This window comes from Larimichthys crocea, chromosome XX (assembly GCF_000972845.2).
Source record: "Larimichthys crocea isolate SSNF chromosome XX, L_crocea_2.0, whole genome shotgun sequence".
Classification (NCBI taxonomy): Eukaryota; Metazoa; Chordata; class Actinopteri; family Sciaenidae; genus Larimichthys; species Larimichthys crocea.
Window position 1 is genome coordinate 16,020,774 of NC_040030.1, and position 20,457 is coordinate 16,041,230.

The 20,457-nt window shown below is 44.9% G+C and overlaps 2 protein-coding genes across 4 annotated transcripts in view; both read left to right on the plus strand.

The window, feature by feature from the left end:
* kiaa1549la (KIAA1549-like a) overlaps window positions 1-3,489 on the plus strand; it is a 93,719-nt gene extending 90,230 nt beyond the window's left edge. For all 3 annotated transcript variants that reach the window (XM_019261410.2, XM_019261411.2, XM_027272328.1), the window contains 4 exons: window positions 1,098-1,243; window positions 1,325-1,479; window positions 1,571-1,630; window positions 2,653-3,489. In XM_019261410.2, the coding sequence (XP_019116955.2) occupies window positions 1,098-1,243; window positions 1,325-1,479; window positions 1,571-1,600 (331 nt within the window). In that variant the 3' untranslated portion in view covers window positions 1,601-1,630; window positions 2,653-3,489. The remainder of the gene's footprint in view (window positions 1-1,097; window positions 1,244-1,324; window positions 1,480-1,570; window positions 1,631-2,652) is intronic.
* Window positions 1-20,457, plus strand: part of herc56.1 (HECT and RLD domain containing E3 ubiquitin protein ligase 56.1) — an 820,440-nt gene that overhangs the window by 240,977 nt on the left and 559,006 nt on the right. The gene's annotated exons all lie outside the window — the stretch shown is intronic.

Consider the following 20,457-nt stretch of genomic DNA (forward strand, 5'->3'; position numbering starts at 1 on the left):
GTTTTCATTCATAATTTTAAAACTGTGTGTGTGTGTGTGACAATCGTTCTTGCATTTAGTCATTAATCAGTCGGATCATCATACATGAGTTCCTCCGTGCACTCAGGGAGGAAAGAGTGCAGCGTTTTAATTCCTCTTTAGTGTGCACAGTGAGGCATTAGTGTGCACAGTGAGGCGTTAGTGTGCACAGTGAGGCGTTAGTTTGCACAGTGAGGCGTTAGTTTGCACAGTGAGGCGTTAGTGTGCACAGTGAGGCATTAGTGTGCACAGTGAGGCGTTAGTGTGCACAGTGAGGCATTAGTGTGCACAGTGAGGCATTAGTGTGCACGCTGCATCACGGTCCTGAGCCCTGACAGCGACATCATCCGTCCAGTCTCCTGCTGTAGTCAAACATGTACAGTATGTTCAGAGGCTGCTGCGACGGAGAACAAATGATGATGAATGTTCTCCGGAACATGAGTCATGAGTCTGAGTACGCAAAATACTGGAAACGTCAAGCAGACACCAAAAAGAAAGTCTCAGATGTTTTTCTAATCGTTCAGTGATGATGAATTACTCAGGAAAACTTTTTAATGGAGAAACTGAATCCTTTATTGATTTTTCCTAAACCCTTCAAAATAAAGGTTCAAGTTAGAGCCTGTGTGGTTCTTAAGGTGATGCCAAAGGGGAACCTTTTACTGCCTGGTTCTTCAAAGAACCAGCTGCTGCAAAGAGTCCCATTAAAGAACCAGTAATCATTTTAATAATAATCAGAGAGTGTAAAGAAATGTTTCATTTATTAATTCTATTATTATATTAAATGTAGACATGCAGACATTTGAATTAATTGTTAATTGTGGCTCTGTAACAATAAAAATTACAACAATAACAATAAAAGTGTAGGGTGCATCTTTACTCTCAGTTTATTGTCATACGACAGTTCGTCATGCTTCTTTCTCTTCCTGTGGAAAAATGTCGACTGACTTTCTCGATTTGGAAACTTTTGGATTTCCTTCTCACTTGATATTCGCAAAAACAGATTTTCCTCATCTTTCATTTGTGCTGCTGTTTCATGAACTTCATTTCTATCTAACGTTAGTCCGTCCTCTCCTCCACAGCTCCACCCCTGACGTTAGTCTGAAGCCTCGTGTGTCGGAGGCCTCAGACCTGCAGGCCCAGCAGCACAACGGCGCCCCGTACCTGCCGCTGTCCAGGACCCCCTTTCCTGCCGTCACCGTGGACCAGTCCATCAGCACCTACTCAGGTATGGCACGCCGCTGACGTGCACATTAAAGCCGTGGAGTGAAGTCCAGTCGTGGGTTAAATCCATCTTTACATCTCGCAGGAAACCCAATAACAGCAGTCTACGCGATATCAGCCAACCGTCCGGGTTACTCAGACTACTTCGTCATGTCGCCGCCGTCCTCGTACCGTAGCCCGTCCTGGATGTCCTACCCACCCGAGCCAGAAGACCTGCCGCGGCAGTGGAACGACACACCGGTGAGGTTCATATTACATAACAAGCTGCAAAGTCTTTCTGTGACAGACTTCTATCAGCACGTGTGAAGCAGTTCTTCTTCTCTCCCTGCAGAACTCACGTCATCTTGAAACCATCTGCTGAAGGCGTCTGCCTGTGACACCGAGTAGCTTGGTGGGTATCAGCTTTTTCTAAGTTGTCTGCACTGACATGCTTGATGGGGCTTTGAGCCAATAGGGTGCCATCCCAGCTGTCTCTTTCTTGGGAGGCTCCGCCCTCTTGCTTTGCACACCTGGAAACATTCGTCCATCAGGAGGTAACATAGAAAAACCTGAGACTCAGTCACTCAGTCTTCAGGACTGTCCAGGGCGCACCTTTAACAATCCAAATCAATCTCAATATTTGAACGTTTCACTTCTAAAATCAGCGTGTGAACACGCCTTATCCATTTCTGTCTTCCTGGAACTGAAAGCCTGCGGCGAGTTCTTTGATCCAGACACCAAAAACACGATCTCTTTTAAAGTTTGGGTTGCAGAGCGGCCCCCGCGGGTGAAAGCAAAGTCTGACAGCATCAGATGTGTGCAGGTACGGCGCTCAGAGGAACGCCTCACGCCTTTTTGAAGTCAGTTAAAAGAATGTTTGGAAGTCAGAAGATGAAAAGCTGTGTGTGTGTTTCCAAACAGCGGGAGCCCTTACATTAGATCAGAATACGGAAATAAAGATGAATAAATAACAGCTGCTAAATAAATGATAAGAAGCCACAAAAACAAGTCTTTAAAGTGAGTGAGTGATTCTGCTAACGACATCTGATCATGAGCTACCACAAAGTGACCGTTCAAATGAATATAAAACTGACGGACGTCCAGCGTCCTGCAGATCAACATGGACGTTGCATTTGATTATTAATCATCCATTTTTTGCCATAACTTGTTAATAAGTTTATATCTGACACAGGTGAACTATCTTCATTTATTATTTTGATTCGTATTCGTCGGTGGGTAGTACACGTGACATCCGTCACATGATGTCGCAGTCTAGTGTAAGAGCAGTGGTCTTCTCCTCACCTGGACCTCATGATGATTTCGATCAAGGTCAAGGAAACGTGTTTAGGAAAGGACAGAGGTCATTTTTGTTCAGGCCTTTATGCTGACGGACACAAACAGTCACATCAGTCTTGTCGCTGTGTTTTCCTCCAGGTGTCTCCTTGATGGGCAGAGGAGCTCCCTCTCACTGAAAACTCTCCGGAGCTCCATCACCTCCTCCTTCACTCCAGCCCGGCCCTCCTCTCGTCTGATTCATTCAACACCAGTGGACCCCCCCCCTGCTTTATTCCCAGCTTTACTCCCAGCTCCCTCCCTCTCTCTCTCTCTCCACTGGCCTGGCCTCCGTCTCTCCCCCCCTGGTCCCTCTGCCCTCCCCTTCCTCGTCCCCCTTGTGTAACTATCTCTATGTAGACTGTCTCTTGTGTGGTGACCCGACCACCACTGTACACCAGGAGGCCCCTCACAGTGCTGAACTGAGCTGAGCTGAGCCGTACTGTGCTTCCCCACGTTGAACGGGGTGAGTACAGCACGATCATCATCGTACAGTAACTGCCATCCGCCCAGCACACGATGGCACACAGCGCTGCGTTATCAGTACGGTAGTGCCCCCCCACACCCACCCCAGCCATGGCCAGTAGTCTGCTCCTCATCTGAACTGGACTTGGACTGGACCATCCTGGACTTGGTCCACCGTGAAGCCAGGAAAGCTGGACTGACTTAAAAACTGTGCTTTTTTTTTTGATGAATCCAAAATTCCTATGTAAACCTTCTACAGCTGGTTAATATGTGTATTTTAAACTTAAGTGAGGAAAAAAAAAAAAATCAAAAGGACAAAAAAAAAAAAATTCTCTCGTCTTGAGCCGTCTCAATTTCAGTTTTTGGATATTCGTGTGCTTTTGTCTTTTACTTTTGTGCATTGATTATTATCAATGGATTACTGTAGAAAAAAGAAGTGGCGAGTGTTTAACCGTCACTCACTTTGTTTCAAGGCAAAAAAAAAAAATCGATATATTACATTCTTCAAAACAGAAACCGGCGGCTTAGTTGTCTGTGGTTATGATGGCATTTCTGTACTTTTTAAAAAAAGAGTTACTTCATTTACCTTTTTTTTTTTTTTTCCTTCCTCAGATTTAACAATGAAAAACAAGAATTAGTCACTATGTTCTGTCCGCCATCTGATTATGAAGTTTCTGTCCGCGAACCATCAGGCGGACCCGAGTCAAAGCGTTACAGCCTTTATGGTGGCTACTCGAGTCCAGACACAACCAGACAGGAGTCCAACTTATGAGAGATCTGGTTTATTTTGTGTGCTCAAGATTTCCAACAACTGGCATTGGACTTTATCTCCGTACAAGAGATTCCCAAATACAACAACTAAAATGGTGGCACGGCTTGGTGTGGCGGCCAAAAGCTAGTTAGCTTCCTCCTCTGGCGACACACCTGAGCCTCGCCGTACCTGCCCCACCTTCATAGGCTACCCCAAACTGACACAAAATCACCCCAGTGCCACCTAGTGGCCAAAAAACGGCTCCTCCGGTATCGATAACTCAGACTTGAACTGATCTCGGTTCCGGTTTTTGACTCGGGTCTGTCACAGTCATGTGAACACATCAGTATTCTTAGAAAAAACAGGTCTTTTACTTGAAAGGTGTCTACTGTATTCTACTGTATAAGGAAAATTTGACTTTTGGTTATTTTGGTCTTGATGAAGAGGGATGAATATCGGGGTCATTGGACCATGGTGTAGTACTGTTCAAGGAGCGACTTGCCGGGCTCAGACGAGCCGTATATGTAACGATTAAATGTATTACTGTATATAGCAGATGATTTAACGAAGAGATTTATGCAAGTACTTGTGGGAGGGATAGTTTGCTTGATAATGTTCTGACGCCATTTATTCTTTTAGTTTATGATGTAGGACGGTCAGACTGTTTCTGAGTCTCCCTGACTTTCCGAAGGACGCACACATTTCAGTATCATCTGCAGTGTTTTCATAGTTTTACCAACACAGAGGAGAAAATATGACAGAGTGTTACAAAAGGAGCGTTTAGAGTGACATGCCCTGCGTTGACGGTACTCTCTATGTTCGAGCGAAGCTAATATAGCCATAATAGTAAAAAATAATGCAATTTTTTAGTACAAAGAATGTCACAGTTTAAATTATATTTACCCTCATTTTTTCTGAGGAGAACTGAGAATAAGTGAGCACACTGTATGTACGGCTCCTCATCATTTAGATGGTACTAAAAGGAGATTATAGCCATATATTAACTTCACCAAGTGGACATAAAACAGCTAGAGATATACAGTGTTATGTTTAAAAGTGGCAAATGATACCAAATGAGAGTATATTAGAGAGGAAATGACGAGGCATGGAGAGAAATGTAGAGACAGGATTGTAAGTAAGAGTTTAACATGAGATGAGCACTTTTAAATGAAGTGGAAGGAAAGAGCAGGGTCAATGCAAATTGTGCTGTTGTGTAGCATGAAATATTCAGATTATATAAATATATAAAACATTTCCTGAAACTGTAAATGCATAATCTAATTTAAAAAAAATGTTTTTTCAGCTGAATTATGAATCTTAAAGGTCCAGTGTGTCGGATTTAGTGACATCTAGCTGTAAACTACGGGAACACGTGAAAAACATGAAATCTATTCAGAGCTTGTGTTTGGTCCGTTCACTCATTCTAAGGTAACAAAAGCATAAATTAAATCAGAAGGTGACCATATCTGGTGAACACATGGCACCATGGGAAGAAGGCATGCTTTGGGCGATGTTCTGCTAGAACACGTTGGGTCCTGCCATTCATGTGGATGTTACTTTGACACCAACTACCTTTGCAGCATTGTTGCAGACCATGAACTTTTCATGGAAACAGTGTTCCCTGATGGCAGTGGCCTCTTCCAGCTGGATAAAGCTCCATGCCACAAAGCAAACATGGTCCAGGAGTGGACTGAGGAACGCAACGAGTTCAAGGCGTCGACTCGGCCTCCAAGTTCCCCAGATCTCAATTCAATCGAGCATCTGTGGGATGTGTTGGACAAACAAGTCCGATCCTTGGAGGCCTCACCTCGCAACTTCAAGGACTTAAAGGAACTGCTGCAGCAAAAAACATCTTTTCATTTTTAGGTGATTAATTTCCTTAAATCTTTCACACTGGACCTTTTAAATCTGACTGAAATATAAATACGCCAGCTTTGAAACTGCATTTAGACAATTTAGACATGTAGTCATGTAGGGAGATAAAATTGACAGAAAATATATTTTGACACTTAAATTTATACAGGAAACAAACGTGAACTGTTTTGGTGGCTACTCAAAAAGTTCTTACATGGGGTTGGTTGGGATTGAGGGACTTTATACTCAGCGTTTCTAAAATCCCAAACTACGACCCAGCCTGAACATCTTTGACTTCAAGACTAAATTCCAAAGGAAAAACCAACATATGGAATATATCTGCATACATTTAATATTGTGTGCAGAAAGAAGAACAGTCGGGTCAGACGTTGTTTAAAAATTCCTCCCCTTTCTAAATCTAGGCCTGCGTGTGATTAAATATTAAATGTGGATATTTATGGAGAAGAAAGCAAAGGTGAGACGGCAGCGCTGGAGTATTATGAGTCATTATCATCTCTGGAGACCTGCAGCAACCATCATATTTAAAAATCATAGTGTACAAACTCATGTATGGCTGAAAAGAAAACACTTCCACTCATGTTTCTGGTTTTATTTGACTCCATGTTGAGGCGATGCGGGCGTGTGGGTGGGTGGGTTTTGGTTTCTAAGCAGTAACTTTAAGAAGGACACTTGATGCTATGCTATAAGTCGATGTGCAATGTTTGTGCTTTACACGGGTAGCGGCGAGATGCTTTTATTGACGACGGACTCTGGGATGGACTGACTGTCAGTAGTTTTTATTCTTTCTGCCGTTTGAGCCACGTCATGATGCTGTGACGTCATGGTGGCGCCGATGATGTCACGCTATCGTCACTCGGGGTGTTGATGAGGTCACGGTGGCGACAACACTGAATGCTGTTGGATGTAGTTATGCAGAAAAAAAAACAACTTTTTGGTGAATTTAAACAATAAAGACAAATTACAATTCTCGGCTCTTGAGCTTTATTTCAATTTTGTTTCATTGTTTTGCAATAAAATTGTAAAATTTGACAGGTGAAGCACCCTGGGAGCAGTCAGGGGTTCGGTACCTTGCTCAGCAGTGCCCAGGAGGTGAACGGGCGCCTCTCCAGCTAACCAGTCCACCCTCTGTCCTATACGTCCATGCTGGACTTGAAGCAGCTACTCTCCGGTTCCCAAGCCAGGTCCCTACAGACTGAGGTACTGCCGTCTCTTTTGAACTTTGAGCGACTTTGACAAGAAGGCGCCTGCGTCAGAACATTTCCAAAACTGCAGCCCTTGTGGTGTGTTCTCCTTTGGCCCATGTGGCTTGATCCAAATTGCTGAAAAAGTTCATGCTGGTTCTGATAGAAAGGCATCAAGGTATATGGGGCTGCAGACAGGCCGCCCATGCTGACTCCAGTCCAACAATGGACTGGACCACCAAGCGATGGAAGAAGGTGGCCTGGTCTGATGAATCACGTTGGGTCAGATGCGTCGCATAACTCGTTGCACTATTGGAGGAAGTTATGCTTTGGGCGATGTTCTACTGGGAGATGTTGGTCCTGCCATTCATGTGGATGTTACTTTGACACCAACTACCTTTGCAGCATTTTCGCAGACCATAAACACCCTTTCATGGAAACAGTGTTCCCTGATGGCAGTGGCCTCTTCCAGCTGGATAAAGCTCCCTGCCACAAAGCAAACATGGTCCAGGAGTGGATTGAGGAACGCAACGAGTTCAGGGCGTTGACTTGGCCTCCAAGTTCCCCAGATCTCAATTAAATCGAGCATCTGTGGGATGTGTTGGACAAACAAGTCGGATCCTTGGAGGCCTCACCTCGCAACTTCAAGGACTTAAAGGATCTGCTGCTGGTGTTTTGGTCTAATGGAGTCCATTAAATAATAATATAAATATACACCAATCAGCCATAACATTATGACCACCTTTTGCTTCCAAAGCAGCCCTGACTGGTCGAGGCATGAACTGTTGTGTATGTTCAGTACACAGTAGGTGATCAACTTAAAACCACTAGAGGGAGGCAGACACACACAGAGTATCTCCAGCTCCCCTTCAGCCACCTCCTGAAATTTCTCATAGCAACTGATCAAAAGCAGAAAAAAATGTTTTACGGTGAGGCCGTAGAATAATGAATAAAACATGTGTGGAGGATTGTTTCTTCTGTCAGTGACCTTGACTCTTCAAACGCAGGCAAACTGTTAGTGAACAGGATGAAATGTAGCCACAGCGAGGTTACATGTAACCCTGCTTTTTAATGCAGCCTCGAGGAATAATAATATTTATTCTGCTTTAGAAAATATTGGAACAAAGCGAAGGGAATAACTGCGGTTTGTTCCTGATGTAAAGAAAGAACAGCTGTCCACGGCAGAAACTGATATTCATCCATGTTTTCACAAAGCTGAATCGATGTCATCGATAGTCCTGTCCAATCAAAAACATCAGCTACCAGGTGATATTGTGACATCACTCGGATGACGGTGCAGAAAGACAAATGTGCAGAGTTTTTTTTATTTTTAAGATTCATCTGCTGAGTGGAGAAAATTCCTCTGCACTTAAATTTATGTCGTGACATCATGAAGCGAAGGTGCAGCCGCGTTGTGTTCACTACTTAAAATAAGCAATATTTGCATGTTATACACAGATTTTTAATATCCACTATAATGTAATTCTAAGAATAGTTAACATGGTAATTAAACTATTTATGGAGTATGTTTAAAACTGATCAGATAATCAGAGCGTCCTTGGAGACGATACTAAACATCAAATTTCTTCCGAATGCTTGAACGTCATTAGTTACTCTGATGAGCAGTTTGCACCAAAAAGGAACCTCTGATGCCAAAACCTGCAGTTCCTCTAACGTCCACCTGATGCTGGTGCCAGAAGTGAGTCAGTCTCCATAAGTCCCCATGTCCAAATGTCCAACTTCACAGCAGAAATAACCCAGGCGTCATTTGACCCGTCTCAGGTCGGCCAATGATCCACGTCTTTGCCGATATTTAGATTAGACGGGCGGTTGCGGCGTGTATTTTTGTCCATTCTTTATCCCAGGGGTCCCCAAACTTTTTTCGGTGCGGGCCACATCAACATGCCTTCAGTGATGGGGGGCCGGGGTCAGTCTATAACTGAAATGATATCAGTCCCACCAGGATTTCGCGGCCTTTTTTGAAATAGTTGCGGCCTAAAATCCCTGATGTTGCATGAGGTTTTAAAAAAATTGCGGTGAAAGTTGCTTTTTACATTTTTGTTGCGATTTTGTTGCGGGAGGAAGTGAAAGTTGCATTTCGACAGTCGCGGAGAGGTCCGGGCAGGAGGGCGCTGTAAAGCTCGCGGCCGGAGCCGTGAGCCACCTTCGCCCCCGAGCCTTTCCAAGCCGACCCAGAGCCGGTCGGGGCGCACTGCCGCGGAATAAATGCACCTGCGGAAGCCAGCCGGCGCTGGGGAGAGGTCCCACGAGGGGATCCCCCCGCACCGTGCGGCCGTCCCTGACCCGCCGAGTTGAATCCCCCGGGCAGACTGCGCGGAAGTTGATCACGAGCAAAGTCACGTTGGAATATACCATTGTGTGAAAATTAGCTGGTACTGTAAATAGTTTGTAAATAAGGTAGATTTTAATTAGAATGCCAAGCTTAATCATTAAGTGTGGCCACTCCAATTGTTTAGGCGGGCCGGATGTGGCCCGCAGGCCGTAGTTTGGAGAACCCCTGCTTTATACTGTCACTGGTTTGCGCCTCTGCGAGTTGGTTCATCAGCGTTTTTTATGGGATGACAGCTGCAGCTGGACATTATCTCAATGAGTCCATGGAGCAGAAAACTACAAAGAAATGTGCTGAAAGGCACTAAAACATTTGGCAGAGCGGAGGTGAACTGCTGAGTGGGTGATAATTACTGTCACTGCAAACACACTGCGGCCCGTTCTTAAGATGAACACGTTAATTAGCGCAGCTTTAAGTTCACCTTCGCCCCGAGTGTCGGAGTCTGGTTCTGTTCTGCTCTCTGCGGATTCTCAGGGGGGGTCGAAGGACTCGCGTGGACGCCGCGAGAAGAAGCTCGACCAGCTTTGATGGGCTCCGTGCAGACACTGAGCAGCCGGTCTTTGTGCTGGCTCAGGTGCCTCCTGTGTTTGTGATTCCTCATCCTGTCTGGGCTTTGGTCAGCTTGTCTCTCCGGTGCTAATCCCCCTGCGCTCTCATGCGGGAGGTTGATGTTGTGCTCAGCTAAAAGCTGCCAGATTTCACCCAGAGCAGCATCTTTCCTCAGCAGCTGTGTGTGTGTGTGTGTGTGTGTGTGTGTGTGTGTGTGTGTGAGTCTGCTAGATGATGCTGCTTCAGCTCTACGGGCCTTTGGCATGTGCGGCAGGGCCGATGTAATGAGTCCTGTTTAACAACTCTGCACCGTACTCTGTGTGCGGTTATCTGTGTGTGTGTGTGTGTGTGTGTGTGTGTGTGTGTGTGTGCTTAATTTCTCTAGCCAGTAATTAATGGCTAATCTCTCTAAGTCAAACAAATGGGAATAAAAAGAGCGGGCTACTCAGCCGGAGATCAGAGCATGATTTCAGGGCTTACACCGCTCAGAGGAATTAGATCCACACACACACACACACACACAATATTCAATTCAGTGAGAAACACAAACACACACACATACCAGCGACTGCAGTACCTCCCAGTGGTTGCTCAGTGTTGTCTGAGTCAAGCCTGTGTCAAGTCCAGCTTTCATTTTTCACCGTGCACTTATCAATGACGGGCCGATCAGCTGCCATTGTTTAGAGAGAGAGAGAGAGAGAGAGAGACAGAGAGAGAGAGAGAGAGAGAGAGGGAGAGAGAGAGAGAGGAGACTGTTTAGGTAGCGTTAATTAAGTTTGGACAGCCTCTCCGGGGAACCATTATGAAAGTCTTATCTGCTAATAAGAAAAAGGAGACACTGTAATTACAGTTCTATACAGAGAGGAGAGGACGAGAAGGAGAGGAGAGGAGGAGGAGAGGACGAGGAGGAGGAGAGGAGGAGAGGATGGTAAGAGGGGAGGAAATATTCCTCATTTGCCTTCTCTGCTCTGTTTCCAGTTGTTGAGTCTTTCTTTACCTCTGAGTGTTAAAGCAGCGTTTGAAAATCATCGATTCATCTCCAGCTCATTTAGTCCAGTGCAGTTTTTTCTGTACTGAATATTAAAGTGTTGGTTCACCTCAAACTGCCAAACAATGACATGACATTAAATATGACATGTGTTTTACTGTATAATCATTTAAAAATATGCCATGAAATACATCAAACCCTTTATTTATTCAGGATTCATACAAAATAAAGTAGGATTTTATTTTAGAGGCTGTTAATTCGACAGTAAACCATCGTAATATTTGGACCCTTTGAGTCTGCTCCACTGCAATCAGGACCATCACACACACCTGACACTTACCTGCACACACACCTGTTGTCCATTGACTCAGCCCCCCCACACACACACACACAAACTCGCTGCCAGTACTGTGTATTTCTTGTTTTCCATCTGGAAAGGCTGATTTCTTTTCATTATATAAAACCCCTCACGCTCTCTAAACTCGACCAGTCGTGGCAGTCTGGATTCGCCACTGTGGTTGCTCATGTTGTGAGTTGTTGAGTCTAGTTCGTACGGACTAGACGTGAGACTGGAATGTTCATCTCAATAAATTACGTGATTTCTCAGTTTTCTTGTCCATGCAGACACACGGTTTTTCTGTTGAAAAACTGCCAAACTATGACAGTAAAAGACCGTAAAATATGCCATGAAACTACTTTAAGGGAATTACACAAAATAAAGTAGTATTTTGTATTAGAGGCTGTTAATTCGACAGTAAACCATCGTAATATTTGGACCCTTTGAGTCTGCTCCACTGCAATCAGGACAATCACACACACCTGACACTTACCTGCACACACACCTGTTGTCCATTGACTCAGCCGTTATTTAAACCCCCAGATCTCCACACTCACCCCGAAAACACACTGCATGTGGATCAGCTGCGTACTCCACTGTCCGCCAACTCACACAATCCGTTTGTGATGCGCTCAGGTGTGTCTCCGCCGGCCACAGAGCGTCGCAAGAACGCCCGAGATTTTGCGAATTCACACATAATCACTCGATCTGCGGTGAACAGAGTATTTTATTTTGAAAATCAACCAGGGTTTTATTTTGTATTTTGTAGCTGATTTCCTTCCCTGCACGGTCTGCTCTGTGCTGAATTTGACTGTGTGAGCTGACACATTGACTAACATTGAAACGTATTGTTCTGCATGCAGTGTGTTTTAGCCTTCACTCACTCACACTCGCTGATCACATGCAGAACTCTTCCTCAGTCACTGTTTGGACTTCTTAGTTCATGTCGACCGCCTCCACCTGGGTGATGGTAGGGAGGCTGTTTTCAGCTCGAGCTGCAGAGGGAGGGAAACATTGATAATTACTCTGGGGGATGATTAGGTGGACAGATGGAAACTGAGCCCGGTTTGGAATCTTGCCAGGACTCACTGGGGAACTCAACTTTTTGGAACAGGATCTTTAATGACCACAGCGAGTCAGAAACAAAGAAAAATATCTTTTACAGCACAACGTCCCCCGACTCAGTCTTCATGTAACTCTGCAACAAATCACAAATAAATCTTACGACCTAAACTAATTGAAGGGTTAATTTTGGAATGCACATCTTCAGTGCTCACAGCGTCCATGGAGAAGTTTCCACAGTTTGTCTGCAGAACCTCAGGGCCGATCAATCATGGTTCTACTGTTTTATCCAAATTACGCATAAATTCAGCACAGAGCAGATTGTGCACGGAAGGAAATCGGCTACAAAATAAAACCCGGTTGATTTTCAAAATAAAGTACTCCGTGTTCACTGCGGATTGAGTTTCATTGAAGTCAACGGGTCAGAGGTTTTCAGGCGTCTTTCAACCCGTCGACACCATGGATGAGGAGAAGTTGATTCTGGAAATCCAAAATCAACCATTGATGACACCTCACGTCCTTTTTGTAAGGGCACCAGAAAAAAGATGCAGCGTGGAATGCCATCGCAGGAGTCAAAGAGACTACAGCCGGAAATATCGCATGATTATGCGTGAATTCACGAGATCTCGTGCGTTCTCACGACGCTTGGGGTTCACAGTAGAAGGCCCTGCGTTGGACGGTACTCTCTATGTTTTTGAGCGAAGCTAATATAGCCATAATAGTCAAAATATGCAAAAATTTTTTAGTACAAAGAAGTCAGCAGTTTAAATTAATATGTACCCTCATTTTTTCTAGGAGAACTGAGAATAAGTGAGCACACTGTATGTACGGCTTCCTCATCATTGAGATGGTAACTAAAAGGGATTATAGCCATATTTAAATTCATCCAGTGGAATAAAACAGCTAGAGAATAACAGTGGTTATGTTTAAGAAGTGGCAAATGATACCAAATGAAGAAGTAATAAAGAGAGAAATGACGAGGCATGGAGGCCTGTTAAGACCAGGATTGTAACGTAGAGTTTACCCTGAGATGCTAGCCCTTTATATGACAGTGGACAGGAACCCGACAGCGGTCTGCCCATTGTGGCTGTTGTGTAGCATGAAATATTCTGATTATATTAAATATATAAAACATTTCCTGAACTGAAAATAAATGCTAATCTAATTTAAACAAAAAGTTTTTGCAGCTGAATTATGAATCTTAAAGGTCCAGTGTGTTGGATTTAGTGACATCTAGCTGTAAACTACGGGAACACGTGAAAAACATGAAAGCTATTCGACTTGTGTTTGGTCCGTCCACTCGTTTCTAAGGTAACAAAAGCATAAATTAAATAAGAAGGTGACCATATCTGGTGAACACATGGCACCATGGGAAAAGGCGTTGGGTCCTGCCTTCATGTGGATGTTACTTTTGACACCACAACCTTTGCAGCATTGTTTGCGGACCATGAAGACCCTTTCATGGAAACAGTGTTCCCTGATGGCAGTGGCCTCTTCCAGCTGGATAAAGCTCCCTGCCACAAAGCAAACACGGTCCAGGAGTGGATTGAGGAACGCAACAACGAGTTCAAGGTGTCGACTCGGCCTCCAAGTTCCCCAGATCTCAGTTCAATCGAGCATCTGTGGGGATGTGTTTGGACAAACAAGTCCGATCCTTGGAGGCCTCACCCGCGCAACTTCAAGGACTTAAAGGATCTGCTGCAGCAAAAAACATCTTCTTTTATTTTAGGAGGTGATTTAATTTCCTTAAATCTTTCACAAGGGACCGTTAAATCTGACTGAAATATAAATACGCCAGCTTAAAACTGCCATTAGACAATTAGACATGAGTCATGTAGGGAGATAAAATTTATACACAGAAAAATATATTTTGACACTTAAATTTTATACAAAACAAACGGTTTTTGGTGGCTACTCAAAAAGTTCTTACATGGGGTTGGTTGGGATTGAGGGACATTATACTCAGCGTTTCTAAAAATCCCCAAACTAACGACCCAGCCTGAACATCTTTGACTTTCAAGACTAAATTCCAAAAGGAAAAACCAACATATGGAATATATCTGCATACATTTAATATATGGTGTGTAGAAAGAAGAACAGTCGGTCAGAACGTTGTTTAAAATTCCTCTCCCTTTCTAAATCTAGGCCTGCGTGTGATTAAATATTAAAACGTGGATATTTATGGAGAAGAAAGCAAAGGTGAGACCGGCAGCGCTGGAGTATTATGAGTCATTATCACTCTGGAGACCTGCAGCAACCATCATATTAAAAATCATAGTGTACAAACTCATGTATGGCTGAAAAGAAAACACTTCCACTCATGTTTGTGGTTTTATTTGACTCCATGTTGAGCGATGCGGGCGTGTGGGTGGGGGTGGGTTTTTGTTTCTAAGCAGTAACTTTAAGAAGGACACTTGATGCATGCTATAAGTCGATGTGCAATGTTTGGTGCTTTACAACGGGTAGCGGCGAGATGCTTTTATTGACGACGGACTCTGGGATGGACTGACTGTCAGTAGTTTTATTCTTTCTGCAGTTTGACCACGTCATGATGGCTGTGACGTCATGGTGGCGCCGATGATGTCACGCTATCGTCACTCGGGGTGTTTGATGAGGTCACGGTGGCGACAACACTGAATGCTGTTGGATGTAGTTATGCAGAAAAAAAACAACTTTTTTGGTGAATTTAAACAATAAAGACAAATTACAATTCTCGGCTCTTGAGCTTATTTCAATTTTGTTTCATTGTTTTGCAATAAAATTGGAAAATTTGACAGGTGAAGCACTCTGGGAGCAGGCAGGGGTTCGGTACATTGCTCAGCAGTGCCCAGGAGGTGAACGGGCACCTCTCCAGCTAACCAGTCCACCGTCTATCCTATACGTCCATGCTGGACTTGAACCAGCCCTCTCCTCCTGCCCTACGAATGAGGTACTGCCGTCTCTTTTGAACTTTGAAGCGACTTTGACAAGAGGCGACTGCGTCAGAACATTTCCAAAACTGCAGCCCTTGTGGTGTGGTTCTCCTTTGGCCCTGTGGCTTGATCCAAATTGCGGAAAAAGTTCATGCTGGTTCTGAAGAAAGGCAAATCAAGGTATATGGGGCTGCAGACAGGCCGCCCATGCCTGACATCAAGTCCAACAATGGACTGGACCCACCAAGCGATGGAGAAGGTGGCCTGGTCTGATGAATCCACGTTGGGGTCAGATGCGTCGCATAAACTCGTCGCACTATTGGAGGAAGTTATATGCTTTGGGCGATGTTCTACTACTGGGAGATGGGGTCCTGCCATTCATGTGGATGTTACTTTGACACCAACTACCTTTGCAGCATTTTTGCAGACACATAAACACCCTTTCATGGAACAAGTGTTTTCCTGATGGCAGTGGCCTCTTCCAGCTGGATAAAGCTTCCCTGCCACAAAGCAAACATGGTCCGGAGTGGATTGAGGAACGCAACAAGGAGTTCAAGGCGTCGACTCGGCCTCCAAGTTCCCAGATCTCAGTTCAATCGAGCATCTGTGGGATGTGTGGACAAACAAGTCGGATCCTTGGAGGCCTCACCTCGCAACTCCAAGGACTTAAAGGAACTGCTGCTGGTGTTTTGATCGAATGGAGTCCATTAATAAATAATATAAATATAACAACAATCCCATAACATTATGACCACCTTTTGCTTCCAAAGCAGCCCTGACTGGTCGAGGCATGAACTGTTGTGTATGTTCAGTACACAGTAGGTGTCAACTTTAAACCACTAGAGGGAGGCAGACACACACAGAGTATCTCCAGCTCCCCGTGTCAAGCCACCTCCTGAAATTTCTCATAGCAACTGAACAAAAGCAGAAAAAAATGTTTTACGGTGAGGCCGTAGAATAATGAATAAAACATGTGTGGAGGATTGTTTCTTCTGTCAGTGGACCTTGACTCTTCAAACGCAGGCAAACTGTTAGTGAACAGGATGAAATGTAGCCCAGCGGTTACATATAACCCTGCTTTTTAATGCAGCTCGAGGAATAATAATATTTATTCTGCTTTAGAAAATATTGGAACAAAGCGAAGGGAACAACTGCGCTTTGTTCCTGATGTAAAGAAATAACAGCTGTCCCATGGCAGAAACTGATATTCATACATGTTTTCACAAGAGCTAAAAATCGATGTTATCGATAGTCCTGTCCACAAAAACATCAGCTACAGGTGATATTGTGACATCACTCGGATGACTGTGCAGAAAGACAATGTGCAGAGTTTTTTTATTTTAAGATTCTCTGCTGCTAGTGGAGAAATTCCTCTGCACTTTAAATTTAGTGTCGTGACTAATGAAGCGAAGGTGCAGCCCGTGTGTTGTTCACTACTTAAATAAGCAATATTTTGCATGTTATACACAGATTTTTAATGTCCACTAGTAATGTAATTCTAAGAATAGTTAACACGGTAATTTAACTATTTATGGAGTAGGTTTAAAACTGATCAGATAATCAGAGCGTCCTTGGAGACGATACTGAACGCCAAATTTCTTCCGAATTCTTGAACGTCATTAGTTACTCTCTGATGAGCAGTTTGCACCAAAAAGGAACCTCTGATGCCAAAAAACCTTGCAGTTTCTCTAACGTCCACCTGAGCGGGTGCAGAAGTGAGTCAGTCCCCATAAGTCCCCATGTCCAAATGTCCAACTTCACAGCAGAATAAACATGTTTACAGTACCCGGCAATCATTTGAAACCCGTCTCAGGTCGGCCGATGATCCACGTCGTTGCCGATATTTAGATTGACGGGCGGTTGCCTGTATTTTTTGTCCATTCTTTATACCAGGGAGTCCCCAAACTTTTTTTCGGTGCGGGCCACATCAACTTGCCTTCTGTGATGGGGGGGCCGGGGTCAGTCTATAACCGGAAATGATATCAGTCCCACCAGGATTTCGTGGGCCTTTTTTGAAATAGTTGCGGCCTAAAATCCCTGATGTTGCATGAGGTTTTCAAAAAAATGCGGTGAAAGTTGCTTTTTTACATTTTTGTTGCGATTTTGTTGCGGGAGGAAGGGAAAGTTGCGATTCGACAGTCGAGGAGAGGGCGCAGCGAGCACTAAGTCCACGGCCCCGGGAAGTTGCGAGGTCCAGGCAGGAGGGTGCTGTAAAGCTCGTGGCCAGAGCCGTGAGCCACCTTGGCCCCCCGAGCCTTTCCAAGCCGACCAAGACCGGTCAGGTGCACCCGCGGAAGAAATGCGCCTGCGGGGCCACCAGCGCCGGGGAGAGGTCCCACGAGGGGATCCTCCCGCACCGTGCGGCCGTCATGAACTTCATAGGAGCAAAGTCACGTCGAATATACCATTGTGTGAGGGATAAAAATGAGCAGTACTGTAAATAGTTCGTAAATAAGGTAGATTTTAATTAGAATGCCAAGCTAATCATTGAGTGTGGCCCACTCCAATTGTTTTAGGCGGGCCCGGAATGTGGCCCGCGGGCCGTAGTTTGGAGAACCCCTGCTTATACTGTCACGGTTTGCGCCTCTGCGGTTGGTTCATCAGCGTTTTTTAATGGGATGACACCGTGCAAGCTGGACATTATCTCAATGAGTCCATGGAGCAGAAAACTACAAAGAATGTGCTGAAGGCACTAAACATTTGGCAGAGCGGAGGTGAACGCTGAGGGGTGATAATTACTGTCACTGCAAACACACTGCGGCCCGTTCTTAAGATGAACACGTTAATTAGCGCAGCTTTAAGTTCACCTCGCCCCGAGTGCAGAGTCTGGTTTCTGTTCTGCTCTCTGCGGATTCTCAGGGGGGGTCCGAAGGACCTGCTGTGGACGCCGCGAGAAGAAGCTCGACCAGCTTGATGGGCTCCGTCAGACACCGAGCAGGCGGTCCTTTGTGCTGGCTGCAGGTGCCTCCTGTGTTTGGATTCCTCATCCTGTCTGGGCTTTGTCAGCTTGTCCTCTCCGGTGCTAATCCCCCTGGCGCTCTCATGCGGAGGTTGAATGTTGTGCTCAGCTAAAGCTGCCAGATTTCACCCAGAGCAGCATCTTTCCTCAGCGCTGTGTGTGGGTGTGTGTGTGTGTGGTGTGTGTGTGTGTGTGAGTTGTGTGTGTGTGTGTGTGTGAGTCTGCTGGATGAGTGCTCAGCTGCTACGGAGGCCTTTGGCAGTGCGCAGGGCCGATGTAATAGTCCTGTTTAACAAACTCTGCACCCGTACACTGTGTGCGGTTATCTGTGTGTGTGGGTGTGTGGTGCGTGTGTGTGTCTGTGTGTGTGTGTGGTGTGTGTGTGTTTTAATTTCCTAGCGCCAGTAATTAATGGCTAATCTCTCTAAGTCAAACAAATGGGAATAAAAAGAGGCGGGCTACTCAGCCGAGATCAGAGCATGATTTTCAGGGCTTACACCGCCAGAGGATTAAGATCCACACACACACGCACACACACACACACACACACACACACACACACACACTTTCAATTCAGTGAGAAACACCACACACACATACCGCGACTGCAGTAACTCCCAGTGGATTGTCTCAGTGTTGTGTGAGCAGCCTGTGTCAAGTCAGCTTTCATTTTTTCCACCGTGCACTTATCAATGACGGGCCCGATCAGCTGAGAGAGAGAGGAGAGAGAGAGGAGACTGTTTGGTAGCGTTAATTAAGTTTGGACAGCCTCTCCCCGGGGACCATTATGAAAGTCTTTACTGCTAAAAAAAAGGAGACACTGTAATTACAGGTTCTATACAGAGAAGGAGAGGACGAGAAGGAAGGAGAGGAGGAAAGAGGAGAGGAGAGGAGGAGAGGATGGAAGATGGGGAGGAAATATTTCCTCATTTGCCTTCTCTGCTCTGGTTCCCAGTGTTGAGTCCTTCTTACCTCTGAGGTTGAAAGCAGCGTTTGAAAATCATCGATTCATCTCCAGCATTTAGTCCATGCAGTTTTTTCTGTACTGAATATTAAGTGCTGGTTCACCTCAACTGCAAACAATGACATGACATTAAATATGACATGTTTTTACTGTATATTCATTAAAAAATGCCATGAATACATCAAACCTTTATTTATTCAGGATTCATACAAAATAAAGGAGGATTTTATATAGAGGCTGTTAACTCGACAGAAAACGCCGTAAATTTGGACTCATTGAGTCTGCTCCACTGCAATCAGGACAATCACACACACCTGACACTTACCTGCACACACACCTGTTGTCCATTGACTCAGCCCCCCCACACACACACACAACACACACTCGCTGCCAGTACTTGTGTATTTCTTGTTTTCCACTGGAAGGCTGATTCTTTTTCTTTCATTATATAAAACCCCTCACGCTCTCTAAACTGACCCAGTCGTGGCATCTGGATTTCTGCATCGCCACTGTCGCCAAGTGTGGCTCATGTTGTGAGTGTTTGAGTCTAGTTCGTACGGACTAGACGTGAGACTGGAATGTTCATCTCAATAAATTACGGATTTCTCAGTTTTCTGTCCATGCAGACACACGGTAAAATAGAAAGTAGATTTTTCTGTTGAATAACTGCCAACTATGACAGTAAAAGACGGTAAAATATGCCATGAAACTTTAAGGAAATTACACAAATAAAGTAGGATTTTATATGAGGCTGTTAACTCGACAGTAAACCATCGTAATATTTGGACCCTTTGAGTCTGCCCACTGCAATCAGGACAATCACACACACCTGACACTTAACCGGCACACACACACCGTGTTGTCCATTGACTCAGCGTTATTTAAACCCCAGATCTCCACACTCACCCCAAAACACACTGCATGTGGATCAGCTGCGTACTCCACTGTCCGCCAACTCACACATAATCTGTTGTGATGCGCTCAGGTGCGTCTCTGCCGGCCACAGAGCGTCGCAAGAACGCCGCGATTTCGCGAATTCACCATAATCACTACGATCTGTGGTGAACACAGAGTATTTTATTTTGAAATCAACCGGGTTTTTATTTTGTAGCTGATTTCCTTCCCCGCAGGTCTGCTCTGTGCTGAATTTGACTGTGTGAGCTGACACATTGACTAACATTGAAACGTATTGTTCTGCATGCAGTGTGTTTTAACTCACACTCGCTGATCACATGCAGAACTCTTCCACAGTCACTGTTTTGGACTTCTCAGTTCATGTCGACCGCCTCCACCTGGGTGAGGGTAGGAGGCTGTTTTCAGCTCGAGCTGCAGAGGGAGGGAACCTTGATAATTACCTGGGGATGATTAGGTGGACAGATGGAAAGTGACCCGGTTTGGAATCTTGCCAGGACTCACAGGGGAACTCAACTTTTTGGAACAGGATCTTTAATGACCACAGTCGAGTCAGAAACAAAGAAAAATATCTTTTACAGCACAGCGTCCCCCGACTCAAT